The sequence below is a fragment of the Rhinoderma darwinii genome, chromosome 1, assembly GCF_050947455.1.
Source record: "Rhinoderma darwinii isolate aRhiDar2 chromosome 1, aRhiDar2.hap1, whole genome shotgun sequence".
Classification (NCBI taxonomy): domain Eukaryota; kingdom Metazoa; phylum Chordata; class Amphibia; order Anura; family Rhinodermatidae; genus Rhinoderma; species Rhinoderma darwinii.
In genome coordinates this window covers 72,998,854-73,024,947 of record NC_134687.1, presented here as the reverse complement: position 1 = coordinate 73,024,947, position 26,094 = coordinate 72,998,854, and the positions used below count along the sequence as shown (strand labels likewise).

Sequence of the window (26,094 nt, the reverse complement as noted above, 5' to 3'; positions counted from 1 at the left end):
AGTGCTTGGTGAATAAAGACCAATATCATTTGGATATTTGAGTGCTGCAGTATTTCTTCTATTTACTCTGTGCAAGCTGTCCCTCTGGACCTGCGTGCACCATCCCTCGCTGGGATATTTTGCCTTCTCCTCTGGACATTCATTTGGTTGTGCTGCTGACTTCTCCTGTCTATAGGGGTTCATTGTATAGCACTGTCTACAGGGGGAGGCAGTATAGCACTGTCTACAGGGGGGGGCTGTATAGCACTGTCTACAGGAGGGGGCTGTCTGGCACTATTGACAGGGGGCACTATCTACAAGGACTGGCTGTGTGTGGCACCCTGGGGAGGGGGGCCCAGTCAAAAGTTTGCTATGGGGCCCAGTGTTTCCGAGTTACGTCCCTGCATATGTATGGATAGATAGATAGATAGATAGATAGATAGATAGATAGATAGATAGATAGATAGATAGATAGATAGATAGATAGATAGATAGATAGATAGATAGATAGATAGATAGATAGATAGATAGAATTTCTGGCTGTTGACTCACTCTTGTCTCACTGAGTTCAGTTCCACACGTGAAGATGCCAACTGAGACTCCAGTTTGTGCAGCTCTTTTTCCTGAGAAGATGACAACTCCCTCATTCGTTTGTCCCTTTCCAGAGAGTCCTGGAACACAATGTAATTTCATTTACTCTCTCAAGCAAAGTTTGAGCAATTTGGTCAATGTGCCCTAATACAATAATTTAGGTCCATAGTAAGCAATATTTATGACTAAAAGTATTTCATATTTTTATTCTCTTAAATAAAACTATACCAAAATAACCATAATATAAATAAACAATAATTAAATGTGTTAGTAAGGCTAAGTTCACACTACCGTAAGTATACGTTTACCTCTCTTCCATCAGAGGAAGAGAGGATCGAAAGATTAAACGGAAAGAAACGGTTCCGTTAGAATTACCATTAATTTCAATGGTAATTCTTTTGTTTCAGTTGCTTTCCGCTTGTCTCCGTTCGCTAAGGTTTCCGTTTTTTTGAACGGAAACAAAAGTGCAGTCTGCAGAACTTTTGTTTTCCGTTTAATCTTTCGATCCTCTCTTCCTCTGACGGAAGAGAGGTAAACATGTACTAACGGTAGTGTGAAAGAAGCCTAAATGGGTTTCAGTAAAACTGTGTAATGAACGCGTTATATAATTGGAGTGGTTCCAAAACCCTAACAAGAACATGATAATGCTATTATGTTAATACTAGAAGGTAAGGCTGAGACATGGTGCCCTTTAATAAAACATATAAGCCAACATTTACCAAAGTGTTTATGCAGTTTTCTGCGCAAAATGCAACTTTTTAAGGCTGGAATCACACATGCAGTTTTTGATGCCGTTTTTTGAGCCAAAGCCAGAAGTGGATTCAAAAGAAATGAGAAGTATAAAGGAAGAACTTTACTTTTGGTTCCCCTACTGGAATTGGCTAAAAAAAAAAACTGCATTAAAATCTCCAGGACCTCAAACTACATAAAAACGACATGTGTAATTGCGGCCAAAGTCGCGTTGGGACGTGCGCCATATTTGCACAATTCTTTGAAACTTTTCTACTTACTCGTCAAATTTTAAGTGACAAGAAAAGTCGGTGTGGTCTCCCAGACGCGTAGTTGAGGCCAAATGTATTAATTGAAGTAAGGGGAAATCTTGCACATTTATGGCACAAATCTACATCAGCTTATAGCAGGTGTAGAAAGATTTTTTGCGTGAGAGATCATAATGTGCCAAAGTTTCGCACTTCACAGAATAATGCTACAGTCTCCTCCTTGGCCACCCTATGGGAGGCTCATAAGGCAGTTCTCTACGGACACTGCATAGCGTCTTAAGAGGGATGCAACTTAGAGCAGGCTTAAACTCTTAACCCAACTGCACGATCTTGAAACTTCTATGGCACGAAACCCTACTGTTCTAACCTTGAGACCCTTGATTGAAACTTGAATTTGAACTACACCTGGCCATTGTTGAGAAAATGTTACTTTATAATGAACAAAAATATTATGAAACAAGCTTTAAAGCCCACACTCGAGCCACGAGATAATTATAAGATCATGTTATGGCTCCCAGGGACAGATATGGTAATTTCATTTATGACCCCTCTGGCATCTCCACCTTCTTTCATGAATTTAATTCTAAACTTTGCAACCTCCTTACCCAGTGCTCAGGCCATTCTTACGCCAAGATTATCTATCCTCCTGTCATTTCCCCACACCCACAAATCCCTGGCCTCCTTAAAGAGGCTCTGTCACCACATTATAAGTGCCCTATCTCCTATATAAGGAGATCGGCGCTGTAATGTAGGTGACAGTAATGCTTTTTATTTCGAAAAACGATCTATTTGAAACCACTTTATGAGCGATTTTTCGCTTTATGCTAATGAGTTTCTTAATGCCCAAGTGGGCGTGTTTTACTTTAGACCAAGTGGGCGTTGTGCAGAGGAGTGTATGACGCTGACCAATTAGTGACCAATCAGCGTCATGCACATCTCTCCATTCATTTACACTGCACTAGCGATATAGTTATATCACTAGTGCAGTCACTTACACAAACACTAACATTACTGCAGTGCCTGATAATGAATATACATCACTACCAGCCTGCACGTGATGTTTATTCAGAATCCTGACACTTCTGAATCTTTTCTGTGAGATTCCAGCAAGGCAAGCGTAATCTCGCGAGATTACGATGTAACCTGTCATTTCAAATGAGATTGCATTGCTGGAATCTCACAGAAAAGATTCAGAAGTATCAGGATTCTGAATACACATCCCGTCCTGGCTGGAGGTAATGTATATTCATTATCAGGACACTGCAGTAATGTTAGTGTTTGTGTAAGTGACTGCACTAGCGATATAGCTATATTGCTAGTGCAGTGTAAATGAATGGAGAGAAGTGCATGACGCTGATTTGAGTAAAGCCCCAGGTCCTTGTTGGCTTCACCTACATTTACTATAAAATATATACTGATGAACTCATCCCTTGAATGACTGCTGTAATGAATCGGGGTAGGGAGACGGACAGGTGAGCCCTAGTCTACCCTCAACTCAGTCCCTGCCTACTTGCACAGCCCATCCTAAGCGACGGCGTACAACTGGGCGACGGTCCCTACGCTCAATAGGTGCAAGACAGACAACACAAGACAAGGGCACACAGAAGCAAAGGGGGAAGTTGGGGCAGTTGCCCACAGCAACACCGTGAGCAACAGGCAGGGTGAACGAGCCGAGTAAAACCAGGAGAGTACGTAGTAGCAAAATCAGAGCAGGAGAATCGTCAGTCAGGTCAGGGTCAATATGAAACAGCGGTCAATCAGGAAAATAGCAGGAAACGCAGAGCCAGGAAACAAGACAATCACAGGCAAGGAACGACTGCAAGTGAGGGTATAAATAGACCGAGGGCGGGAGCTAGAACCGTCAGGCCAGGCTGTGATAGGTTCTCGCTCTCCTCAGCCTGCAAGCCTGAGTGGTAACAGATCGCGTCACTCTAGCAGGCCTTGGAGCTTATGAAGGTTGATTAACTCCGGGTGTCGACACAGAACCTGTGTCTGGCAAACCCTTTACAACTGCATTATTAACTCCTTCCTGTCAGGTTGCTCTATTCCCACTCCTATGTACCTATGTACTGCAACCTCCCTGGAGTGCCCAGAAGTACAAGGTGTTTAGCGCTCAGAGACATGGCCAAGGTAAGGAAGCCTGAAACCCGACCACCACTGAACAAGACACATAAGTTGAAGCGTCAAGACTGGGCCAAGAAATATCTGAAGACAGATTTTTCAAAGGTTTTATGGACTGATGAGATGAGAGTGACTCTTGACAGACCAGATGGATGGGCCTGTGGCTGGATCAGTAATGGGCACAGAGCTCCACTTTGACTCAGACGTATTTAGTGCAAACTAATAGGCTGCTGGAAAGTGAACGCTATCATTACCTGCAGATATGCTATTTTGCAATTTCCCTTTTTGGTGACACACGAGTTTCTACTTCCACTGAGTTTAAAAAGCTCTGTCGGAGGATATCCTCCACCTAAGGTCTGATTTCTAATATTTACATAATCCTGAACTCCCAGCCTGTGGATAAACCCATGCACTACACATACATGGCTAAATGGGAACGCTCCGTTGGTAGCCAACTTTCCCCTCAGATTATCTGAGGAAGAGTGGCCAAAACATTGATCTACACATCATTCGAAGAAAACCAATACAAACTCTTAATGTTTTAACTTTTACACAAACTAAACTCCATTCTGTCCCCCATCTGTTGGCGCTATCAGTCCTCGCTAGTGCCTCTTATTTATATTTTCTGGGCCTGCCCTGGTATTCTTACCTTTTGGGCTAATGTCAGCGCCTTAATTCACTTGGCTCTCTTAGATATCCTGCTGGATCCATTGGTCTATTTACTTAATGAACCCTCTCCCCCGATGTATGGGTAAACGGTCCTCCAGACAACTTCTTCACATCTTAACTGCATCAAATTGTCTCATAGCTGGATACTGGAAGTAGTCTACGCCCCTTAGCCGAAGCTGACCTTCTTTGTATTTGCAAAGTATGTCACATGGCACTCCTGGACACCACACTTTATAATATGATGGAACTGTTTTTTTAATGCTGCCTATGAACCGTGGGAGTATTTTTGAGCTCTACAGAAGCATTGACCCCAATGGAGGCAAAATTGTACTCTCTTCATTTCAAGTGATTGATTGTATTCCCCTTTTTATTTCTTTCTGTTGTTCTACTTCCTGATTCGAGTTACTGTAGCTGTGGAAATGTGAAATCTTGCTATGTCTATACTAATTTACTGTGAGAAGTGAGCACTTTGGTTTGCTAACTTTTTTCTGCTACTACCTTCTCCACTTTGACTGCTGTAAAATATGCATGCACGTGAGCCATGGAATTATACTACATGCTAAAGTTAATTTATTGGTGTCTGTGATAATGACGGTGATATACCTGAAGAAGAGAGAAGCTGCTGTCAGCACAGGAGGAGTTGGCGAAGCAGGTGCCAAGCCAAGGCAGAAAGCGACTCTTAAGGGTTTCCACTCCTGCATATTGACCACCTATGAGAGAAAAGGAGAAAACATATTTGTGCTTAAAGCACACGTTTACATCTGAAAATAATGATCTATTAATTATTATATAATTGAAAATGCTGGTGCACGTTTGCGCAAGAGTGTATGCAATACAATAGAGGCACCCAATGAGAAATACGATACTCTTCGCTCCCCATTTCCAAAGTCACCGAACTTTAAAGGGAATCTATTATCATAAAATGACCTAACACTCCCTGTTTCTAGAGATAATTTTTCAGCTTGTGCTGTGTACACTGGGGACAAGGTCAAAAGTCATCTCATCATCAGAGGGCATGACTGCAATGAATAGTAACATCTCTTTTATAAAGCTGGAGGTAGACAACACAGGATCACACCATTGCCATACGTGATGGAGAAAGCTCAGTTCCTCCGCCCTCCTCCCCTTCGCTGCACAGTGACCTCTGCTTACGTCAGATCATGCTCACCACCTGCCGTAAAGCAAATCTCTGCAGCTGCTGTTTCAGCAACTCAGGCAAGATGGCTGCCCCCATGATTATGTCAAGAAAACAGATTAGAAGGAAGGTGTACGTTTCAGTAAAAAAATGCATTACCTTCAAGCAAGTTGAACAAAATGATACAAGTTGTGTAATGGCGTGAACCAGAACCTGGAAGAGGGACTAGTTTTGTTTTTTGCTATTAGTATGCCCCTGTTGTGCACAGTAGTGTCCATAAATGTAAATGTAGAGGGTCTGTTCTTGTGATGTATGTTTTCTACCATACGTGTTTGTTTATTTCAGCTTCTTACCTTCTCTTGCTGTGAAATTGAGGATTGTGAATAGCTGTCCCTGGATTTTCGAATTTAACTCAAGAAGTTCACAGCAAATGTTTAGATTTTGATCACAAGAATTAATCTGTGAATGCAAAGAGGAAATATAATTAAAACCAATAGAGAAGCTGCGACAGGACCTGACACGAGCAGTTCATAACTACAGACCCTTCAAGGGCACCTATTTGAGAGACACGGTACTTATTCTGACTGGTCCGTGCCTCTCAAAACTAGCGGGACCTCATTATTACTTTTGTCAATTTAGCCATTAATATCGGAGCTTCAAGAATTTTACAGTGGGATTTGGGAAGAAGTTATCCAAATGCTGTGCTATGGCGTTGGTGTTTATATGGACACATTGATGCTGGCACTTATGGGAACATTAGGTGAAACTTATGGAGTACTGTCTGTCTCTTTTGGGACACTGTAGGGGCACTCAAACAACATTACCTATTTTTGGTTTAAAAAAATATGTAAACAAATGTAGTAATAATATTAAAACTATGTTATGTGTTTACTCAGATTGACATTGTCTAATATTACATTTACTTTAAAGGGGTTCTCCCACAAAACACATGTATCCCCTATCCACAGGATAGGGGATACATGTGTGATCGCTAGTGGTCTGACAGCTGGGAACCCCAGCGATAAGGAGAACGGGGGACCTGTATCCGGGCTTGTGTGTCCGACAGCTTCATAGAAATGAATGGAGGGCCGGTCGCGCTTGTTTCTATGGAGCTGCCGGACACACAAGCCCGGACACAGACCCCGGAAGTCCCATGATTCTCATGGAGCACTTCGTGGGACTTTCGGTTCCCCGTTCTCCTTATCATTGTGGGTCCCAGCGGTCGGATCCCCCAGCGATCTCACATATATCCCCTATCCTTTGGATAAGGGATACTTCTGTTATGTGAGACAACCCCTTTAAAGATCAAATAACATTCAATGTTATTTACTAATAGATGTCTTTAAGGCTATGTTCACACAGAGCTTTTTTACGAGTTTTTTTATGCGGAGACCGCGCCGCAAAACTCGTCAAAAACTGCCCGAAAATGCCTCCCATTGATTTCAATGGGAGGCGGAGGCGTCTTTTTCCTGCGAGCGGTAAAACCGTCTCGCGGGAGAAAGAAGGGACATGCCCTATCTTTGGGCGTTTACGCCTCTGACCTCCCATTGACTTCAAGGGGAGACAGAGAAAGCGTATTTTGCTGCGTTTTATGCCCGCAGCGCTTAATGGCCGTGGGCGAAAAACGCAGCGAAAATCAGCGTGCAGCGAGAGGAAAATCTGCCTCCAACTTCCAAACAGAATTTTGAGGCAGAAATTCCGCCTGCAAAAAAACTCCGTGTGAACATAGCCTAAGGGCGCAAATACTTTTCACATCACTGTAGACTCACAGTTTTTTTAACATGGGATCACTACGTTAAACATTGCGGATTACAGTACAACTTCAGCCATTACATTCTTAAATACTTTTCTTATCTGTGTTTACACTTACGCTTAACATGTGGTTTCCACTAACTTGGCCTGGCAATGCGTTACATGGCAACCATTAGACTTGCCTTGACAGATCATCAATATTAAGGGGGAGAAACGCAGCTCTATCTTTGTTTACAGTAAGTGAACAATAATCTGATCAAAAGCAGCAGCTACAAGTCTATTCATGTCAGTGTGAATGAAATAAAAAAGGAAATAGACACAGGCTCAATTTACTCTACGCTCCATGTCCTTATAGTAAGAAGAATGAGTGTGCATGTTTATTTCAATAGAGGGAGGATTCTGGCAGCGGCTTATCTCCTGCGGGAAACAAAGGATGGAGAATGTTGAAATCCAACATCCCCGATCCCTCTTTCACCGACCTCTGCCATCAGTTGAGGGTCAAGAGCCCCCTACATATTAGATCATTGGCCAATCCCACCAAAAGTTTTATATTCCGACAAATTCATATGCAGCATGCCTAACACAAGGAGAATTTGGAAAGAGTAATATAGCTATATGTACATAGCTAGTCCAGTCCCGAACGTTATCAATGCTAGGTTTAGGATATAATGGATTATTTAATCTTTCAAATTTTATTTCCGCTGCCCTTAGCATCTGGAGCGTCGCTCTCTATATCTGACTTGTAGGTCCATTAGTAGACTACAAGCTGCTATTCACGCAGACTGTGATCTCCGATTGGGACATCGTCTGCTATGGGATGACAGGAGAATTGCAGGGAATTTGAATTACGCTATTTATTCTACTGCAGAATGGAATAACACTATGTTAAAATTGCCAAATACATTCTCACTGGGGACCCAAAGGCAAAGACACACATTAATAAATAAGATAGTTATGTACAGAAAGTGTGTGGAAGTAAAGGACACAATAAACGTAAAATCACCATCAAGTCCTTGTGTTTCTAGTTGGATAATTCTGCTTTGCTTTTTTCTTTTGTCTTTGAAGACAACCTCTTTGGATTTGCTCTTTTAGGGCATGGTAAATTGATGGGGGGAGGGAAGAATAGAGATGCATCTCTATTAGATAGAGCCAGCAGTGTCCACTGAGAAAAATGGACCCCAATAATCAGCTTGTCTTAGCACGACCAGACAATCCCTTTAAACAATATCAAGCCCATGATCTGTATCTCTCATATGGATACTAAGCAATACAATGATTTAGCAAAGGCTAACAATCACTATAGCACAGATGGAAGGGTGTGTACATCGAAGGGTGTGTACATGGAAGGGTGTGTACATGACATAATTATTAGGGTGGTCTTGTCCCTAGCAAAATATCACAATTCAGTTGGTAGTCCCAGTAATATAATAAAACCAAATTGTCTTGTCAAACAAAATTGTCTATTTCCATATTTGCGGTTGGAGGATTAAAATAGCATACTCCGGATCCGGACTGTAGGGTCTGAAAGATATACCGTACTTATTTCACTTACTAAAATCCAGCAATTACATAGAACACCATGGGTGGTATTTATCAATGGTTATACGCCAGTATTATGGTGTAAAAAAGTTGCTAATTATGGTGCACACCATCGTTGTGCAATAATTTGCACATCTTTCGCATTTTATGTTGCTTCCGCCACTTTTTTTAAAAAGTGGGTGGGGCTTAGTGGAGGTACAAATCTTTCCATTAAACTTTCCTCGGTTATTGTGCCACTCCTGCTTTTGGCTTACATATACCGATGTAAAATACTGCCATGTGACAGTGGCCATTGGTTTATTCATCTTCACTTACAGCAAAAACTATAGCAAATTCTTCACCACAACTGCATTAACAGACATCAGATGTATCACATTGCTTGTGTATAGTTTATGTAATATTCTTGCCACTGTCTGGCCCAAATATATCTCAGCTGATACTTGCGGCCTCATGCACACGAACGTAAAAATGCCCGTAATTACGGTCCCATAGACTTCTATTGGCCACGGGTAACTCCCCGCATGCTTACGGGAAGGTGTCCGTGCCGTTGATAAATATAGAACATGTCCTATTTCAGGCCGTAATAACGGCACGGGGAGGCCCATAGAAGTCTATGGGGCTCCCGTAATTACGGGTGACTACGTGTGTGCACCCGTAATTACGGGAGAGTTGCTAGGCGACGTCAGGGGATAGTCACTGTCCAGGGTGCTGAAAGAGTTAAACGATCGGCAGTAACTCTTTCAGCACCCTGGACAGTGACTACCGATCACAATATAGATCAATGTGTAAAAAAAAATAGAAGTTCATACTTACCCAGAACTCCCTGCTTCTTCCTCCAGTCCGGCCTCCCGGGATGACGTTTCAGCCCATGTGACCGCTGCAGCCAATCACAGGCTGCAGCGGTCATATGGACTGCCGCGTCATCCAGGGAGGTCGGGCTGGATGTCGAAAGAGGGACGCGTTACCAAGACAACGGCCGGGTAAGTATGAATTTCTTTTACTTTTACTACGGAAAGGGCTGCCCCTTCTCTCTATCCTGCACTGATAGAGAGAAGGGTCTGCCGATTAGTGCAGTGCGATTTTGCAGCGAAAACGTGCCCGTAAATGTGTAATACGGGTGGAATACTGGTGACACCGGACCCGTATTTCCGGGCACGGATCCGTAAATACTGGTGCAATACGGGTCGAATACGTATGACCAAGGACCTGTATTTACGCCAGTATTTACAGGAGGAAAAAAATACGTTCGTGTGCATAAGGCCTAACCAAGTATCTCACTCCTACACACATGGCTAACCTATATCTTTGAAACTCTGCTAGAGTATCACCTAACCCAATCTAAGGCTGGGTTCACACGTTTTACGCCTCGAATTACGTCTGAAAAAACGGCTCCAATACGTTGTCAAACATCTGCCCATTGCTTTCAATGGGCTTTACGATGTTCTGTGCCGACGACCTGTCATTGTACGCGTCGCTGTCAAAAGACGGCGTGTAAAAATACAGCCTCGTCAAAAGAAGTGCAGGACACTTCTTGGGACGTAATTGGAGCCGTTTTTCATTAAGGCTGGGTTCACACGACCTATTTTCAGACGTAAACGAGGCGTATTATGCCTCGTTTTACGTCTGAAAATAGGGCTACAATACGTCGGCAAACATCTGCCCATTCATTTGAATGCGTTTGCCGACGTACTGTGCAGACGACCTGTCATTTACGCGTCGTCGTTTGACAGCTGTCAAACGACGACGCGTAAAAATACAGCCTCGTCAAAAGAAGTGCAGGACACTTCTTTGGATGTTTTTGGAGCTGTTTTCTCATAGACTCCAATGAAAACAGCTCCAAAAACGGATGTAAAAAACTCAGCGAAAACGCCGCGAAAAACGCAGCGAAAAACGCGAGTTGCTCAAAAAACGTCTGAAAATCAGGGGCTGTTTTCCCTTGAAAACAGCTCTGTATTTTCAGACGTTTTTGGTCACAACGTGTGCACATACCCTGAGGGTATGTTCACACGCTAGCTTGCTTTTACGGCTGAAATGACAGCCTGTTTTCAGAAGAAAACAGCTGCCTCGTTTCAGCCGTAAAAGCTCCTCCTCGTATTTTACGAGGCGTCTGAGACGCTCGTAAATCTTGAGCTGTGCTTCATTGAGTTCAATGTAGAACAGCTCAAATTACGTGGCAAAGAAGTGCCCTGCACTTCTTTGCCGAGGCAGTCAATTTACGCGTCGTCGTTTGACAGCTGTCAAACGACGACGCGTAAATGACAGGTCGTCGGCACAGTACGTCGGCAAACCCATTCAAATGAATGGGCAGATGTTTGCCGACGTATTGTAGCCCTATTTTCAGGCGTAAAACGAGGCATAATACGCCTCGTTTACGCCTGAAAATAGGTTGTATGTACCCAGCCTCATTCTATTGAAAACAGCTCCAAAAACGCCTCAAAATACGCCTGAAAAGAAGCCTCAAAAGAAGCTCCAAATTTCATTTCAGCTTCAAAAATCAGAGGCTGTTTTCTCTGAAATCAGCTCAGTATTTTCAGACGTTTTTTGTTAAGCGTGTGAACATACCCTGTGGCTGGGTTCACACAACCTATTTTCAGACGTAAACGAGGCGTATTATGCCTCATTTTACGTCTGAAAATACGGCTACAATACGTCGGAAAACATCTGCCCTTTCATTTGAATAGGTTTGCCGACGTACTGTGCCGACGACCTGTCATTTACGGGTCGTCGTTTGACAGCTGTCAAACGACGACGCGTAAATTGACTGCCTCGGCAAAGAAGTGCAGGACACTTCTTTGCAACGTAATTTGAGCCGTTCTTCATTGCATTCAATGAAGAGCAGCTCAAGATTACGGGGGTCAAAGACGCTTCGCATAATGCGAGGAGGAGCTTTTACGTCTGAAACGACGCAGCTGTTTTCTCCAGAAAACAGTCTGTCTTTTCAGACGTAAAAGACAGTTCTCGTGTGCACATACCCTAATTCAGCACCATCCAGCATACAGGTCTACATACAAACACTTTATACAGCTGCAAGAAAGACTAAGTGAATTTGTTGGAATCACCTGGATTTCTGCATTGATTACTAATAAAATGTGGTTTGATTGTTATCAAAGTCAGAATTATAGTGAAACACAATGTAACTAAACTAATAACATACAAACAGTTGTACTGTTCATGTCTTTTTTGAGCACATGGAGTAAACATCCACAGTGCAGGGAGGAAAAAGTAAGTGAATCTCTGTTAATAGAGCTAATTGGCTAAATGTGTTTCAATTAAGGAGATGAGATTGGAAGGGTTTCAGAGGTGCTTTGCCCAATAAATAAAGGCACACAAAGCCTGGTTACTGACAAATCTGTTTTTTAGAAAGATGAACCATGCCCCAAGGCAAATAACTTTCAGAAGACCTCTGAATATGTGTTATAGAGATGCATTAAGCTGTAAAAAAAAAACGACAAAAGTATTGCTAAATACCTAGGTGTATATCAATCCACGATTAATGGAGGTCGCAGTTAGACAACCAATAATATATTTTCGTAGATGTAGAAATTTAAAAGACATATTGGTCAAGGGCCATTTTTCCCAAAAAGAAAAGGGAAATGAGAACTGGTTATCAGCAATAGGACCAAAGGGTAATCATAAGTGTGGACAATGCAATTTTTGCAATTCCATAATAAGTACTAGGAACCTTAATTTAGGGGGCTGTGAATTTGAGATAAATGAGCTGATAACTTGTAAAACTCAGTATGTTGTATATGCAGTAGTCTGTAATTGTGGTAGATTTTACATAGGAAAAACGATACGAACGATGTATAAAAGATTTCGTGAACATATAAGATCATTAATCACCGGAGAGGGATGTCCTAGGTTGATACAACATATGCAGGAAAAACATGCAAGTAATGCACGATGTATGCAGTTTGTGGACATAGTTCACATTAAGCCACTATTGTCTGGAGGAGATAGAAATAAAACCCATTTACAAAAAGGGGCTGAGATTATCTTACAGACAGGGGCACTAGGACCTCTCGGTCTTAATGACCGAAACGACCTGAGTGCTTTTATAACATAAACCTTGTTATTTTAAAAAGAATGAAATGGATGAATAAAAACGATTGTTTTTTTTTTGCTGCGATATCATTATGGTGCATCATCTAGTATTATATGTTGTATATTTTCCCGTTTTGTCATTAATATTATTATTTTTTGTTATGAAATAATCTATACTGATTTTCGAATAAAAAGGGCAGGAAAAGGAAGGGACGCCAGGGCCTTGAAAAAGCGTGTACGCATGCGAAACGGCCGTAGGCTTATTCCACATCCTAGACCAAGATCCTGAATAAAAGTAATTTGTTGCAAAGTCGGTGAGTGCCTCGATACTTTCTATCTTTTGATATCAAGTTATTTGTGCTGTACTGGTCGATGAGCAACTCCCGGGCAATTTGACTGCCGTGATCCATCAAAAAAGACCATTGAAGAACTCCACTCAAATAATTACTGGTTCAACAGTGCCAGCCTTTTCCTTCTTCCTTCTATCTATCAATCCACAATTAGACAAGTGGTCTACAAATGGAAAAAAATCAGGATTGTTGCTACTCTCCCTAGGAGTGGGTGTCCTGATAAGATCACTCCAAGAGCACAATGGGCGATCCTGAAAGAGGTAAGAAAGAACCCAAGGGTACACAAAAGACCTACTGAAGTCTCGAAACTGCAAAAACCTCTGTTTATGTGTAGCCGCTGATGTCCAAAAAAAACATTGTGACTTGGATCTTTCACAATGCTTCTAAGAAAATGTTCTATGGACAGATGAGATAAAAGTAACATTTTTAAGCACAAATGCAAAACACTGTTTGGAGGAAAAAGAACACAGCAATCCAACATCAGAACCTCATCCCAGCTGTGAAGCATAATAAATTCACATGCATTACATGACCCACACATGTTAAGAAGTTTAGTGCAACTTGGTATGTAAATGTTGCTCCACTTTAGGATTCGTTTATAGATCACATTAATCGTTGCGTTATTGAACAAACATTACTTTGCTTTACAATTGAAATACCACTTAGAAAATGGCAGCATATATCCATCAGATTCCCATTACAATTTTTAAACCACTGATCGTTCGCAGGTGATGTGAAAAATTGCTACGTGTAAATTTAGCTTAACTCCAGCTCAGTTACAGCCTAGTAAGCACCTTTTTGTCTGGGTGACCACCATTTCAATACATGTAGCTAGATGGTCACCGGAAGTTCTTATGCTGTTCACATACAGTGCAGCTTTGCTTAGGTCTTCCTCACTAAAGCAACAAGAAACATGACAGGAAAAGGCAAGAAATCATGTAGCTCCAGGATACATCTCTATATATTTTTTTTTGCTGTACTTACTATAAAAGCGAATGTCTGTATTCGCTTTTATAGTATTGGATCGTAATCATGTGATAATGGCTGAAAACAGAGGACAACAGGAAGGCCGTGACCTTTACGAAAACCTTCCTGAACACCTGATGTACACTACCGTTAAAAAGTTTAGGGTCACTTAGAAATTTCCTTATTTTTGAAAGAAAAGCACAGTTTTTTTTAATGAAGATAACATTAAATTAATCAGAAATACACTCTATACATTGTTAATGTGCTAAATGACTACTCTAGCTGCAAACGTCTGGTTTTTAATGCAATATCTACATAGGTGTATAGAGGCCCATTTCCAGCAACCATCACTCCAGTGTTCTAATGGTACATTGTGTTTGCTAACTGTGTTAGAAGGCTAATGGATGATTAGAAAACACTTGAGAACCCTTGTGCAGTTATGTTAGCACCGCTGTAAACAGTTTTGCTGTTTAGAGGAGCTATAAAACTGACCTTCCTTTGAGCTAGTTGAGAATCTGGAGCATTACATTTCTGGGTTCGATTAAATTCTCAAAATGGCTAGAAAAAGAGAGCTTTCATGCGAAACTCGACAGTCTATTCTTGTTCTTAGAAATTAAGGCTATTCCATGCGAGAAATTGCCAAGAAACTGTAGATTTCCTACAACGGTGTGTACTACTCCCTTCAGAGGACAGCACACACAGTCTCTAACCAGAGTAGAAAGAGAAGTGGGAGGCCCCGCTGCACAACTGAGCAACAAGACAAGTACATTAGAGTCTCTAGTTTGAGAAATAGACGCCTCACAGGTCCTCAACTGGCAGCTTCATTAAATAGTACCCGCAAAACGCCAGTGTCAACGTCTACAGTGAAGAGGCGACTCCGGGATGCTGGCCTTCAGGGCAGAGTGGCAAAGAAAAAGCAATATCTGAGACTGGCTAATAAAAGGAAAAGATTAATATGGGCAAAAGCACACAGACATTGGACAGAGGAAGATTGGAAAAAAGTGTTATGGACAGACGAATCGAAGTTTGAGGTGTTTGGATCACACAGAAGAACATTTGTGAGACGCAGAACAACTGAAAAGATGCTGGAAGAGTGCCTGACGCCATCTGTCAAGCATGATGGAGGTAATGTGATGGTCTGGGGTTGCTTTGGTGCTGGTAAAGTGGGAGATTTGTACAAGGTAAAAGGGATTTTGAATAAGGAAGGCTATCACTCCATTTTGCAACGCCATGCCATACCCTGTGGACAGCGCTTGATTGGAGCCAATTTCATCCTACAACAGGACAATGACCCAAAGCACACCAAATTATACAAGAACTATTTAGGGAAGAAGCAGGCAGCTGGTATTCTATCTGTAATGGAGTGGCCAGCGCAGTCACCAGATCTCAACCCCATAGAGCTGTTGTGGGAGCAGCTTGACCGTATGGTACGCAAGAAGTGCGCATCAAGCCAATCCAACTTGTGAGAGGGGCTTCTGGAAGCATGGGGTGAAATTTCTCCCGAATACCTCAGGAAATTAACAGCTAGAATGCCAAAGGTCTGCAATGCTGTAATTGCTGCTAATGGAGCATTATTTGACGAAAGCAAAGTTTGAAGGAGAAAATTATTATTTCAAATAAAAATCATTATTTCTAACCTTGTCAATGTCTTGACTATATTTTCTAGTCATTTTGCAACCCATTTGATAAATATAAGTGTGAGTTTTCATGGAAAACACAAAATTGTCTGGGTGACCCCAAACTTTTGAACGGTAGTGTACCTATGTGCCATGTATCATGTTCAGCGTGCTAATGAGTGGGCTTTCATGCATGATGCTGTTTTCAATTATGATCCAACCATAGTCTATGGCCAACTGGTAAAAAAAACTGCCAATGTTGTTAATCAACAGGCTCTGTCACAATCTTTTGAATCCATTTCCAACCAGTTTAGCTGTTAGGTATTTAGGAAGTTAAAATTAAAATAAATAGTGCGTAACTGCCTGGGTATATAGGGCTACTAGTGATTTCCCCGTAAACTAAGAAAATACAAGGACATGGATTGGCCTCCTGGGCACTCTTGGAACAAATCCAATGAACAGACAGACAGACCGACACGTTATACCCGGGCAGCGCCGGGTACCTTTTCTAGTACAAATAAGAGGGTAAGAGCATGAACTTATTATGTGGTATCTGTTCATTAAAAGGAAGGCTTGGGCAAACATTGGAGCAGATTTACTAATGCTGTATAAGATTTAGACAGCGTAAACTTAGACCAGGCAGAAGTTGCGCCAAATTAATTACAGTGGCTCAGCTGTATAATACATGTAGCGAGTCTTGTTGAGCATGTGAGACACTTTTCTCTTCCTTATACCAGCTCTTGGTTAGCTTCGTTTTTTAAAAGTATAGTTACCCTTTAAGTCGTAGGATATTCAGCTATGTAAAGTTATGTAAGGTTGATTGAATTGTTGCTATACCATAATACATGTGCACAGTTTTAGTAGTATGTGATTGTTAGGGTATGTTCACACGAGGTCATTACGTCCGTAATTGACGGACGTATTTCGGCCGCAAGTACCGGACCGAACACAGTGCAGGGAGCCGGGCTCCTAGCATCATAGTTATGTACGACGCTAGGAGTCCCTGCCTCACTGCAGGACAACTGTCCCGTACTGAAAACATGATTACAGTACGGGACAGTTGTCCGGCAGCGAGGCAGGGACTCCTAGCATCGTACATAAGTATGATGCTAGGAGCCCGGCTCCCTGCACTGAGTTCGGTCCGGGACTTCCGGCCGAAAAACGTCCGGCAATTACGGACGTAATGACCTCGTGTGAACATACCCTTACAAAATTGTTAAAGGGATCCCCACTAATTCCGAAAAAGGGGGTGTCTGTTTCCTGTGGAAAAGTGGCTGCACATGCAAAATCAATAGGAGGCACGGAAACAGCTGAGTGAGCGCGCTTCCAGTGGAGGGACCCCATATCACGTCTATGATAGGACATATGACTGTTAATGGCTGCGCAATTTTGTAGGTAAAACTGCGGTATTACTGGCAAAATTGTGCGTCCAATTAACACGCTATTTGGAAACCCGGCCACCGTGCGTTAGCATGGTTTTGACGGCCTGCAGCAGCCACAACGTGTGTCCTCACCCTTAGTATTAAACAGATGATAAAATTATTGTCAGTGCACAATAACCCCTTGAGTGCCCTCGACTATCAGGAAGATGGTGATTAACTCCTTCACTGCCTTAGACCACTAAGAATTTTGGTATTAAACCCTTCACCCACAGACAGCGGGCGAGGCAGGGGCGAAGCAAGCAACACATTTGAACTAGGGCTCATAAAACTTTCGGCAGAACTTGTATAAACAAAATGAAACCCAGGTTTTTTATTACAGTGGAGCTCATCTCTGGCTCCGCTGACTCTTTTTATATCTCAGAGCCCAAAACAAAACAACTTTACTGCCCGAAAAATATTCCCATAATACATCATAATTAAGTCGGTTCTGAACATTCTTTCTACATTATTGAGTCTACAGGATGGTGAATGGTTAATGGTGGATGGGGTGGGGGAGGGAATAAGGAGGAGGATTTGCCTGGGTCATTGTGATTTTATGTTAGCTGGTAACCTAGCAACCGAAACTTAGGGACAAAAACTACACAAGATGATGCACTTTTTAAATATAAAAAAACGCAGGTTGTGCACCGAAGCTAAAAAACTGTATATTTTTTCTTCGTTTTTTCTTGGCTTTCAAAATCCTGTTTTACCCGACTGAAATGAACACATCAGTGGCTCCAGACAGGCTCAAACATTAACGTAATGCACTGAGGGAGATTTATTATTACTGTTTCATGCACGTGACCGTAACAGTTTTTACTGCCCGCAAGTACTGATCCAACGGCTACAGATACACATGGCAGCCGTCCGCAATTGCGGAAGCGCCCATAGACTTCTATGGATGAGTCCGTGCCAAAATTGCAGACAAAAATAGGACATGTTCTATATTTTGCGGATCATTTCTACGGCACGGACACACATCCGTAAATATACGGAAAGGTGTCCGTGGCCAATAGAAATGTATCCGTAATTACGGATGAAAACTACGGCCTTAGTGTCTTCACACACTTTTTTTCAGGATGTATTTTTTACTTGAGTTTTTAGTGGCATTTTCTAAGAGATTTTATGGCAATTTAAACTGCATAAAAAACATCATTTTGTACATGTGTAAAGGATCTGCCAGGCACAGCTTCTGTGTCGACGTCCGTGGGTAATCAGTCTGCACCTGCTCCTATGTCTGTGAGACTGACTCCATCTTCCACCACTCAGGATGGCAGGCTTAGGAGTGGGAGAGCCTATTACAGCCTGGCCAGATGGAGCTAGCTCCCGCCCACTGTCTATTTATACCTGCCTTTCCTGTTCCTCCTTTGCCTGTGATTCTGCTCTGCTTGTTTCCTTGCTCTGCTGCTGCTGCTTGAACTACTGATCCTCTGCTTGTTATTGACCTTGGCTTACTGACTACTCTCCTGCTCAGCGTTTTGTACCTCGTGCAATCCTGGTTTGACTCGGCTCGTTCACTACTCTCGTTGCTCACGGTGTCTCCGTGGGCAGCTGCCCCGTTTCCCTAGCTTCTGTGTACCCTTGTCTGTTTGTCTGTCGTGCACTTACTGAGCGTAGGGACCGTCGCCCAGTTGTACCCCGTCGCCTAGGACGGGCCGTTGCAAGTAGGCAGGGACTGAGTGGCGGGTAGATTAGGGCTCACCTGTCTGTCTCCCTACCCCGTCATTACAACATGCTTTTTTCTTTTCCTATAAGGGAATGACCACATGTAGCGGAATTGCTCTGGAATTCCGCTGCGGACAGTCCGCAGCGGAAATCCGCAGCGTACACGTTTCTCCATTGCCTTCCACAGCTTTTTAGTTGTGTTCGTTTACACATTGCGAACAATTCCGCTGTGTAACATAGGCTGCGGCGCGGAATTTGGTGTCCGCAGCATACAATGTTTGTTGCGGACGTGTAGCGGACTTGTTGCGGACTCATTGCGGAATTTCTCCATTGACTTCAATGGAGAGTCAAAATTCCGCAATGAAGTCCGCAGATGTCATGTACATGGTTATGTGTGCTGCGTAGCGTATTGCTTTTACTAACATGACATTTCTTCATTCTGGCTGGACCTTTGTATTTCTAGGTCTACAGCCAGACTGAGGAAGTAAAGGGGGCTCCCGTAATTACGGGTGACGTGTGTGCACCCATAATTACGGGTGACTACGTGTGTGCACCCGTAATTACGGGAGCGTTGCTAGGCGACGTCAGTAAATAGTGACTGTCCAAGGTGCTGAAAGAGTTAAGCGATCGGCAGTAACTGTTTCAGCACCCTGGACAGTGACTTCCGATCACAATATACATCAACCTGTAAAAAAAATAGAAGTTCATACTTACCGAGAACTCCCTGCTTCTTCCTCCAGTCCGGCCTCCTGGGATGACGTTTCAGCCCATGTGACCGCTGCAGCCAATCACAGGCCAATCACAGGCTGCAGCGGTCACATGGACTGCCGCGTCATCCAGGGAGGTCAGGCTGGATGGCGAAAGAAGGACGCGTCACCAAGACAACGGCCGGGTAAGTATGAATTTCTTTTTACTCTTACTAGGGAAAGGGCTGTCCCTTCTCTCTATCCTGCACTGATAGAGAGAAGGGAAGTACTTTTCCCCTCAATACGCAACAGCTAGTCGGCATTAATTTAATGCCCATTTAGGGCAAAGTCGCAACAGAATCTGCAACGCAGATTCTGTGCGGCATTGATGCGGACAGTGGCGGAAAAATTCCGCCACGTCTGGGCATGCCCTAAGACTGCATTCACACACATCGTTTTGCTTTGTTTTTCATGGCGTTCTTAACCCCTTAGGCTGTGTTCACACTGAAAATTGCCACTGAAAGTTCACACTGAAAATTCCTCCTGCAAAAACTGCTCCAGACGGTTTTTGCAAAGTGGTTTGACAAAAACTCGTCAAAACACTCGTCAAGGCGTCAAAACTCCGTGTGAACAGGGCCTTAGGGGGAGTTCACACAGAGTTTTTTAACCCGTTTGTTGACGCGGTAACCGCATCGGAAAACGCGCCAAAAAACGGCCAAAAATGCCTCCCATTGATTTCAATAGGAGGCGAAGGCGTTTTTTTCCCGCGAGCGGAAAAACTGTCTCACGGGAAAAAGAAGGGACATGCCTTATCTTCGGGCGTTTATGCTTCTGAAATATGAATGGGAGATTGACAATGGGAGGCAGAGAAAGCGTATTTCGCTGCGTTTTATGCCCGCGGCGCTCAATGGCTATGGGCGAAAAACGTCACGAAAATCGGCGTGCAGGCAGAGCAAAATCTGTCTCAAAATTCTAAACTGAATTTTGAGGGAGATTTTCTGCCTGCAAAAAACTCTGTGTGAACCCAGCCTTAAAGACCAGGCCAATGTTAGTTTTTTCATTCTCATTTTCTCCTCCCCGCCTTCCAAAAGCCATAACTTTTTTATTTCTTCCTTCGTCGACATATGAGGGCTTGTTTTTTGCGGGACAAGTTGTCCTTTTTCATGGAATCATTTATTTACCGCATAATGTACTGAAAAGCTAAAAAAAATTATTTGTGGGGTGAGATGGGCAAAAAACAGCGATTAAGCCATTTTTGGGGGGTTTTGTTTCTACGGCGTCAATCAGGTGGTAAAAACGATATATTCACCTTATTCTACAGGTTGATACCATTATGGCGATACCTAATTTATAGGTTTTGTTTTAAAAAAAATAAAACTATTTGCTAAAAAAAAATAATGTTTTGTGTCGCCTTATTCCGAGAGCCATAACTTTTATATTTTTACATCAACTTAGCGGTGAGGGCTCAAACAGCAATCACTGAGCAGGTTAAACAGCGCTATATTGTGATAGCTCGGACTTTTACGGACACAACGATACCAGTTATGTTAACTTATTTTTTTAACATTGCTTTAGGAAAAAAATGTGAGAAGGGTTTGTTTTTTTTACTTTTAAATTATTTTTTTTGAAACATTGTAAAAAAAAATTTTTTTACTTTTTTTATTAGTCCCCCTCGGGGACTTGAACCAGCGATCGCTGGATTGCTTGCATGATATACTAATGTATTGCAGTATGTCATGACATGAAAGTAAATGCTATAACAGGCAGAAACGGCACAAAATTAACCCCAGTGACACACGCTGTATGATGAATTTGGCGCATCTTGCTGGACATATTAGACACTTTTCTCTTCATTACCCCCCCCCCCCTCATAACTGGCCTAATTTACACCAATAGCTTGCACCAAAAAAAAACGCGTGCGCTATTAATAAACGCATAACATTTTATTACTTTTCTTATAGCCACTATTTATAGACAGTTTTAAAACTATTAAGCGAAGTGTAAAAAGTCCCTAAAAAAACAAAAAAACATTTGACGCATGGTACGTTTTTTAACGCAACTTGAGCCAGAATTCTAAACAAATAGATAAAGCCTGAAAACTGCAAGGTGTATGTATATATATATATATATATATATATATCAGCAGTAGCTATAGGGCAGCAGTGGGCACATTACTCTCCTGCATTGCCTGGCACAGGACCCGGAGCCGCTTGTGGTGATGACAGTGAAGCTGCGGCTGTAGTCCCTGGCACTGGTTTCTACCGTGAATGAGCTTCAAGTCTCCATGACAACGAGCGTCCTTGGTTACCGACAATCCCAACTCAATCCCAGTCCTTGTGTACACAGCACCCAGATACAGTAATACCACAATAATCGCATTACACCGCACACAGATGCGGTAATACCACAATAATCGCATTACACCGCACAGCTCCTGCAGTACCTGCTCATAGGTAGAAATGTTATAATACACAGCAGGCGCGATATAACTGAATGCAATATACTGTAGCCTGGACGTGTATGTACGTGTGTGTGTGTACTCAGAGTAGTATTACTATATTATATACAATAACGCATCCTTATAATATATATATGTTACAGAGCAGCCGTCAGCTGTACACAGTAGTCGGTATGTGCGAGGCAGTGTGATGGCGACCACTCACATGATAGTCCTTGTACCAGTCCTCCAGCTTGTCTTGCAGCAGCTTGCACGTCTCGCTGTTGGTGAGCCTCCTCAGGGTGTCTGCCATGGCTGTGCTCTGTGGACGGCTCCCCGGAATAAAATGTCGCTGACGTGTGACCTGCGCCTCTTTATATAGAGGGGCGAGTCCTGCAATCACCGCGGCACTGTTGCTCTGCTCGGGTGTTAGGGACGCCACTGCATCAGCCCTGAGACTTTTTAGTTGTGGCAACGGCTTTATTCATCCTCCTGCCCTCCCCTCACCCCCTCCTCTCTAGGTCTTCTCCTCCTCCTTATGAGGAGCAGTAATGGGGGACAGGCAGGATATTCTGGCCCAGTTTAGTAGTCACAGCAGAATATACGTGACCTGTATGAGGTCATTTTATCCTGTAATGACCTCAAACATGACACAAGTGTCACATCCAAGATTTATATTAAAACTACAGGAATTGTATTAACCCCTCAAAGGTTAATACACTTATGTTAAATGATTACATATATGTACTTCAAATTGACACCGCGACCGCTGGAATTCCTTAAGGGTAACTAAATGTTCGACAAACTTCTGACATGTCATAGTGACATGTCAGAAGTTTTGATTGGTGGGGGTCAGAGCACTGAGACCCCCACCAATCGGTAAAACTAAGCGGTGTGTGTGTTCAGCTGCTTAGTTTCTGTTTAGCTTTTTACGGATGTATCGGTGTACGGGCTCTTAGACTTTCTATCGAGCCAATACTTCGATACATTGATTTCCGGAAAAAGCCTTTCAGAAACAAAGCGGCTGAGCGATCACACGAGCGCTTCTGTCGCTTCGTTTTAGCGGACAACTGATGACTTATCCACTGGATAGGTCATTATCAGTATATGATCGGTGCAGGTCCGATACCCAGAGCCCGCACTGATCAGCTGCTCTGGCTGCCTCCGGAAGCAGATGGCTCAAGTCACAGAATAGCGGCCGAGGTGCAATACCGCAGCTCTGTTCCTATATAAGTGAATCCTTAAATGTCCCTCTTTTTGACCTGGAAAATAGATTTCTTAAAGAGGCTCTGTCGCCACATTATAAGTGGCCTATCTTGTACATGATGTGATCGGCGCTGTAATGTAGATAACAGCTATGGTTTGTTTTTTTTAGAAAAATGATAATTTTTGACGGAGTTATGACCTATTTTAGCTTTATGCTAATTAGTTTTTTAATGGACAACTGGGCGTGTTTTACTTTTTGGCCAAGTGGGCATTGTACAGAGGAGTGTATGACGCTGACCAATCAGCGTCATACACTTCTCTCCATTCATTTATTCAGCACATCGTGATCTTACTAGATCACTATGTGCAGCCACATACACACACACTAATGTTACTCAAGTGTCCTGACAGTGAATAGAGATCACTACCAGCCAGGACGTGATGTCTATTCAGAATCCTGACACTTCGGTAACGTTTGTGTGATATTTACAGTAAGGCAAGCGTAATCTCGCGAGATTACGCTTGCCTTGCTGTAAATCTCACACAAACGTTACTGAAGTGTCAGGATTCTGAATAGACATCACACCCCGGCTGGAGGTAATGTATATTCATTATCAGGACACTTTAGTAACATTAGTGTGTGTGTGTGTGTGTGTGCGTGTGTGTGTGTGTGTGTGGCTGCACATAGTGATCTAGTAAGATTACTATGTGCAGTGTAAATGAATGGAGAGAAGTGTATGACGCTGATTGGTCACTGATTGGTCAGCGTCATACACTTCTCTCCACAACGCCCACTTGGTCAAATGTAAAACACGCCCAGTTGCCCATTAAGAAACTCATTAGCATAAAGCTAAAATAGGTCATAACTCCGTCAAAAATAATAATTTTTCTAAAAAAAAAACACAGCTGTAATCTACATTACAGCGCCAATCACATTATGTACAAGATAGGCCACCTATAATGTGGTGACAGAGCTTCTTTAAATAAATTTACTGTATATTGCTCCAGAAACAATCTGTCTAGTTCCCAATTGTATATTATTTTATTATTTGATGCTTTGATGAACTTGGATGTAAATATTGTCTATATATAGATGATTTTTAAATTAAAAACTATTTAAGGGCCTGTTCACATCAGCGTTAGGTTTCATTAATGGATTCCGTCAGACTTTTACGTCAGGGGAACCCATCAACGGAAAGGCAAATGGAAACCATAGCTTTCCGTAAGCATTACCATTGATTTCAATTGTAATGGTAATGCTTCCTTTGCTAATGGTTTCTGTTTGTCTCTGTTCCGTAAGATTTCTGTTGTTTTGGCGGAATCAATAGCACAGTCGACTGCGCTATTGTTTCCGTAAAAAAATGGAAAACTTACGGAACAGAGACAAACGGAAACCATTAGCAACAGAAGTATTACCATTACAATTGAAATCAATGGTAATGCTTACGGAAAGCTATGGTTTCCATTTGCCTTTCCGTTGATGGGTTCCCCTAACATAAAGGTCTGACAGGAGGAACCCATCAACAGAACCTAACGCTGATGTGAACAGGCCCTAAGATCATAGACATGCATGAAAAAAATGTATCTTTCACTCAATGAACCATACAGGTACCACTTACCATCCAAAAATTTCTGCGATATGTCCCTGCAGGGAAGTGTAAATTCATGTATACATTGGTTGCTATGAACACTGCTGGGATTGGATAGACGTTTTACGTGTGCGGCATTTGCTGTGCCAGGGCCTTAAGGGGGTCCATAGTGTGTCAGGGACCAGGGTAGAGAAGGTATTTGGGCCTGTGATTATGTAATGACGGGGTAGGGAGACAGACAGGTGAGCCCTAATCTACCCGCAACTCAGTCCCTGCCTACTTGCACGGCCCATCCTAGGCGACGGCGTACAACTGGGTGACGGTCCCTACGCTCAATAAGTGCACGACAGACCAACAGACAAGGGTACACAGAAGCTAAGGGAAATGGGGCAGTTGCCCACGGCAACACCGTGAACAACAAGAGTAGTGAACGAGCAGAGTCAAACCAGGAGTGTACGAGGTACCAAACGCAGAGCAGGAGAGTAGTCAGTAAAGCCAGGGTCAATTTGAAGCAGAGGACAATAGTACAAGCAGGCGCAGCAGAGCCAAGAAACAGACAGAATCACAGGCAAGGGAGGAGCAGGAAATGAAGGTATAAATAGACAGAGGGCGGGAGCTAGCTCCGTCTGGCCAGGCTGTGATAGGTTCTCCCACTCCTCAGCCTCCCAGCCTGAGTGGTAGCAGATCGAGTCACTCTAACACACCTAGGCACAGATGCAGGCTGATTAACCACTGGCGTCGACACAGAAGCTGTGTCAGGCAAATCCATTACACTTATACTGTACAGTATTACTGTCTGCTGGACCCTGTATTTAAGCCTACCTTGTAGGCTTATATACCAGGTCCAACAGACAGTATCACACATGGGCCCTGTAGCTAAGCCTACCACATGTGTTACTAATCGGTTTTTTTGTGTTTGTGTTTTTTTTACAGGTTCGGTCATTGGACTACATCGGATTCGAGGACTACTTAGATGACGGCCTTTTTTTATTATCAATAAAATGGTTAACGAGGGTTGTGTGGAGGGGTTTTATTTCAATAATATAATTTTTCTGTCTTTGTGGTTTTTTTAAACTTTATTACTACCACCTTAGTAATAGCCGCCGGCTGATTGACAGCGTCCATTACTAAGGCGGATGCTGGGGATGATCCAGTACTTGACCATCTGTAGTGATGGTCAGATACTTGGGCGGCCGAAAAATAATTGGAAAGAACGATGTGGGGTCCCCCCAATTTTCATAACCAGCCAGATACAACACAGCAGCAGCAGCAACAGCAACAGCCTAGCATTACCAGGGTGGAAAGGGCCACTATTTTTGGCCTTCCCCAG

The 26,094-nt window shown here is 42.8% G+C and overlaps 1 protein-coding gene across 3 annotated transcripts in view; it reads right to left on the bottom strand.

Moving 5' to 3' along the window:
- The window catches only part of SPATA18 (spermatogenesis associated 18), a 40,288-nt gene extending 17,711 nt beyond the window's left edge, over nucleotides 1–22,577 (bottom strand). For 2 of the 3 annotated variants that reach the window (XM_075859695.1, XM_075859699.1), the window contains exons 1-4: nucleotides 22,196–22,577; nucleotides 5,847–5,952; nucleotides 4,962–5,068; nucleotides 532–650 (exon numbers count right to left, since the gene is read on the bottom strand). In XM_075859695.1, coding sequence (XP_075715810.1) covers nucleotides 532–650; nucleotides 4,962–5,068; nucleotides 5,847–5,952; nucleotides 22,196–22,282 — 419 coding nt within the window. In that variant the 5' untranslated portion in view covers nucleotides 22,283–22,577. The remainder of the gene's footprint in view (nucleotides 1–531; nucleotides 651–4,961; nucleotides 5,069–5,846; nucleotides 5,953–22,195) is intronic. The other variant, XM_075859687.1, reaches the window with a different exon arrangement.
- Between the last annotated feature and the right edge of the window lie 3,517 nt (nucleotides 22,578–26,094).